Below are 3,187 nucleotides of genomic sequence, written 5' to 3'. Positions count from 1 at the left end.
TGCACTTGTTATGGATTGTACTTATACTTGATGTGTGTTGATGTATTTGTGGACATTGCACTTGTTATGCATAAACTATGTGTGTTGATGTATTTGTGGTGTTGTTGATGTGTTTGGTGATGCTATGGTGAATATATATGTTGTATATGTTATATATATGTGAAATGCAATTTTGAAATGCAGGGATTAGTGAAAAACAGAAAAAAAAATCCAGGGGCCTTTGCCGTGTGTATGCACACGGCAAAGGACTTTTGGTCACTTTGCCGTGTGCATACACACGGCAAAGGCGCTACGTGGAGCTCACCTGTGCTCCTGGCACGCTGCTGGGTGTGCCTGGAGGAGGCTTTGCCGTGCGGGCTGGGGTGTTGCCGCACGGCAAAGGGAGCACGGCCGGCAGAGGCAGGCGCACGGCAACGAGGAGGCGCACGGCAAAGAGGACGGCGCACGGCAGCGATCAGCCGCACGGCAAAGGGGCGCGCACACGGCAAAGATCCCGCGCACGGCAAAGGGGCGGCCGCACGGCAACGTTGCGCGTGCACGGCAAAGGCCTTTGCCGTGCAGTTTGGTCAGGCGCACGGCAATGTCTTCGTTGCCGTCGGAGGCGTTGCCGTGCAGACGTTGCCGTGCGTCGACGCAGGGCAAAACCTTTGCCGGGCAAATAAGGGCCTTTGCCGTGCGATCTGTCGCACGGCAACGAATTGTTTTCCCGTAGTGTAAAACACAGGAACCAACACTTACAAAGTGAGTCACAATAAACGTGATAGTGGAATTACGCATACTTGCTTATCCGAATGCCAAACAAGATGCACGTATATACGCGAATGCATATAACCGGCTATAAAAACACACCAAAGTAAATCGAAAAAGCATAAGCATGAGCAGCAAACATATTACATATGGATTCGGTATTTGCACACATGCACAAGGTACCATCAGACGTAGCACTCGTAGAGCTTGATGTCCATCCGCAGGCGGAAGTAGTACAAGCCCTCCAACGCGTCGGTACTGAGCGTGGCGATGCCGCGAGCCATGAAGAAGTCGCCGGTGCCGCCAACCACGGAGATGTCCCGCGTCTTCTCGCTCATGAGGTCGGCGCCCATGAGGTTGATCGTGCCCTTGTGCGCGGTTGAGTTGAAGACGATAGAGAAGCCGAACCACGCGCTCTGCGTCTCCTGCTTGTCGTAGAAGTAGAACCCCTCCGCGTGCGCCGCCGGCTCCTCCCCCGCCACGGGCAGCGCCTTCCCCGCCGTCATCGGGTCGTTGAACACCGCAAGCATGCCGAAGTAGGTGGTGTTCTTACTGCGGCTCGTACTCAGCGCCGTCGGCTTCGTGATCCCCGACGACGTGGCGTTCGCCGTGTTGTTGCCGCCGTCGTAGAGGATGTCGTGGTAGTAGAGTGTCATCTTCTTGCACGGCTCGTTGGAGTTGCTGGAGACGAGCCTCTCCAGGCCGTGGGCGGAACCCGCCATGCCGAGCAGAAATACCACGACCAGGACGGTCGGAGACAGCCTGGAAGATGCTGCGAGGCCCTGCATTGTTGCTACTTGCTAGTGCAAACTGCGAAAATTGGAGAGGACTGCTAAGTGGGCAGCTCTCGTGTTGTAGTGGACTGTTGATATATAGCTGGACCTGTGCATATGCTATATATAGAGGTGTAATGCATGGAAGTATCGATCTGTGGGGTATGTTTAAGGTATCAGTTTAGCTTAGATTCTAACCTCCCTTGCACTCCAAGTGACTAACCTTCCCTTTTTTAAGCTTGATGATTCAGGTTGCTGTGGGTACCCTAAAAGGCAAACCCATAAAAACAACGTACATTTTTGCTATTGGGCAGGCAACTCTGTTTCTTTTGATCGCATTGGAGCAGAGAATATATAATGAATTTACTAGTTATTTAGTTCAGTAAAACGGAAGCAACGATCAAAAATGTATTTCTGGTTGGTACAATGGTACGCCACCAGAGTTACATACTTATATATATCTCCGCCGTTTTGGTTCCAGCACAAAAGCTAGTAACATAAGAGATGAGCATATGTCTTGGTTTTTTTCCGAACAATGAAATTGTGCATGGGTTTTTTCTTGCGAAATACGGTACAACCATAGACACTCACACATACGGAGTACATACATACACTCACCTCTTGTGTGTTTATGCATGGTAACCACGGCGGCAGCCGGAGCAAAATAGGAGGGGCGGCCAGTGGACAAATTTAGACTACTCAGCCAACGGGTTAGCATTTAGATTGTAGATAAGATCGAGAATTATTCCGTTAGGTCTTTTTTTGTAGTACAAGCCCTAAATTACTATGGTGTCATAGGTTTGGGGAGACTCACCTAATATCCTAGGTAATGACTGTGAGTTTTCTTGGGGTAGGATGAGAAATTATGATGAACCTAGGCGACGTGAGTCAAACCGCTATGATACCATGTGATTTTTCTTTGTGTGGTGAAAGTGATGCTTTATCTCGCACCAATTACTTGTTTATATAGAGCCAAAGGAAACAGTTACATAGAGAGATTAAATGAGGAGACATGATGGTCTTGATTGACTCAATCAAGCCATAATGATGCGGTTTAACATATTGCCATCTATACTGATTTTGCCTTATAATCTCGAGATAAACAGTGTACATATATGGCAAGGAATATTCCTAATATTTCTCTTTAATCTAAATTTCTGTAAATTATGTTCCTTTCCGGTCCTTTCCATATCTCGTCTCTTCCCTCCCGTAGTCACAAACTCACAACTCACAACGGGAGTTTCATGGATCAAGTGCTCGCGCGAACGCTATGAACTAGGGATGTTGCCGATGTGTCGTTGTAGATGTAGCTGTGATGTCGATGTCCAGGTAGCTGATGATGTTGCCATGGTCGATGTAGTACTCATCATAGTTGGTGTAGCCGCAATCGCCAGGGACGCAAAAAATTGCGTGTTTTTTTTTTTTTTGATGGAGCTGCAACCGTGAAAGAGGCACCTTTCGGCAGGTCTGATGTAGTCGTACAACTTGATGCCGTGGTTCGGCTCATTGTAGTACAGATTGGTAGTGATATATAGTCAGATTGGACTTGCCCTAAACGTTCGACTCTTAACACAAAATTGTACCCAACAACCAATCGTACCCTAGTTGCTGCTAATATTCTACTCTCTGAAATGAGAATGAAACGAGAAGTACATCTGCCAGGAAAT

At 48.0% G+C, this 3,187-nt stretch overlaps 1 protein-coding gene across 1 annotated transcript; it reads right to left on the bottom strand.

Moving 5' to 3' along the window:
* Positions 1-932: 932 nt before the first annotated feature.
* LOC124670636 (dirigent protein 5-like) lies at positions 933-1,535 on the bottom strand. The gene is made up of 2 exons (XM_047207112.1): positions 1,177-1,535; positions 933-1,080 (listed from the first exon to the last, which is right to left on the bottom strand). Exons 1-2 carry the CDS (start codon positions 1,533-1,535, stop codon positions 933-935), a joined length of 507 nt encoding a protein of 168 aa, XP_047063068.1.
* Positions 1,536-3,187: the final 1,652 nt, after the last annotated feature.

Source organism: Lolium rigidum, chromosome 7 (genome assembly GCF_022539505.1).
Source record: "Lolium rigidum isolate FL_2022 chromosome 7, APGP_CSIRO_Lrig_0.1, whole genome shotgun sequence".
NCBI classification, from domain to species: Eukaryota; Viridiplantae; Streptophyta; class Magnoliopsida; order Poales; family Poaceae; genus Lolium; species Lolium rigidum.
This window is presented reverse-complemented; position numbering and strand designations above follow the sequence as displayed.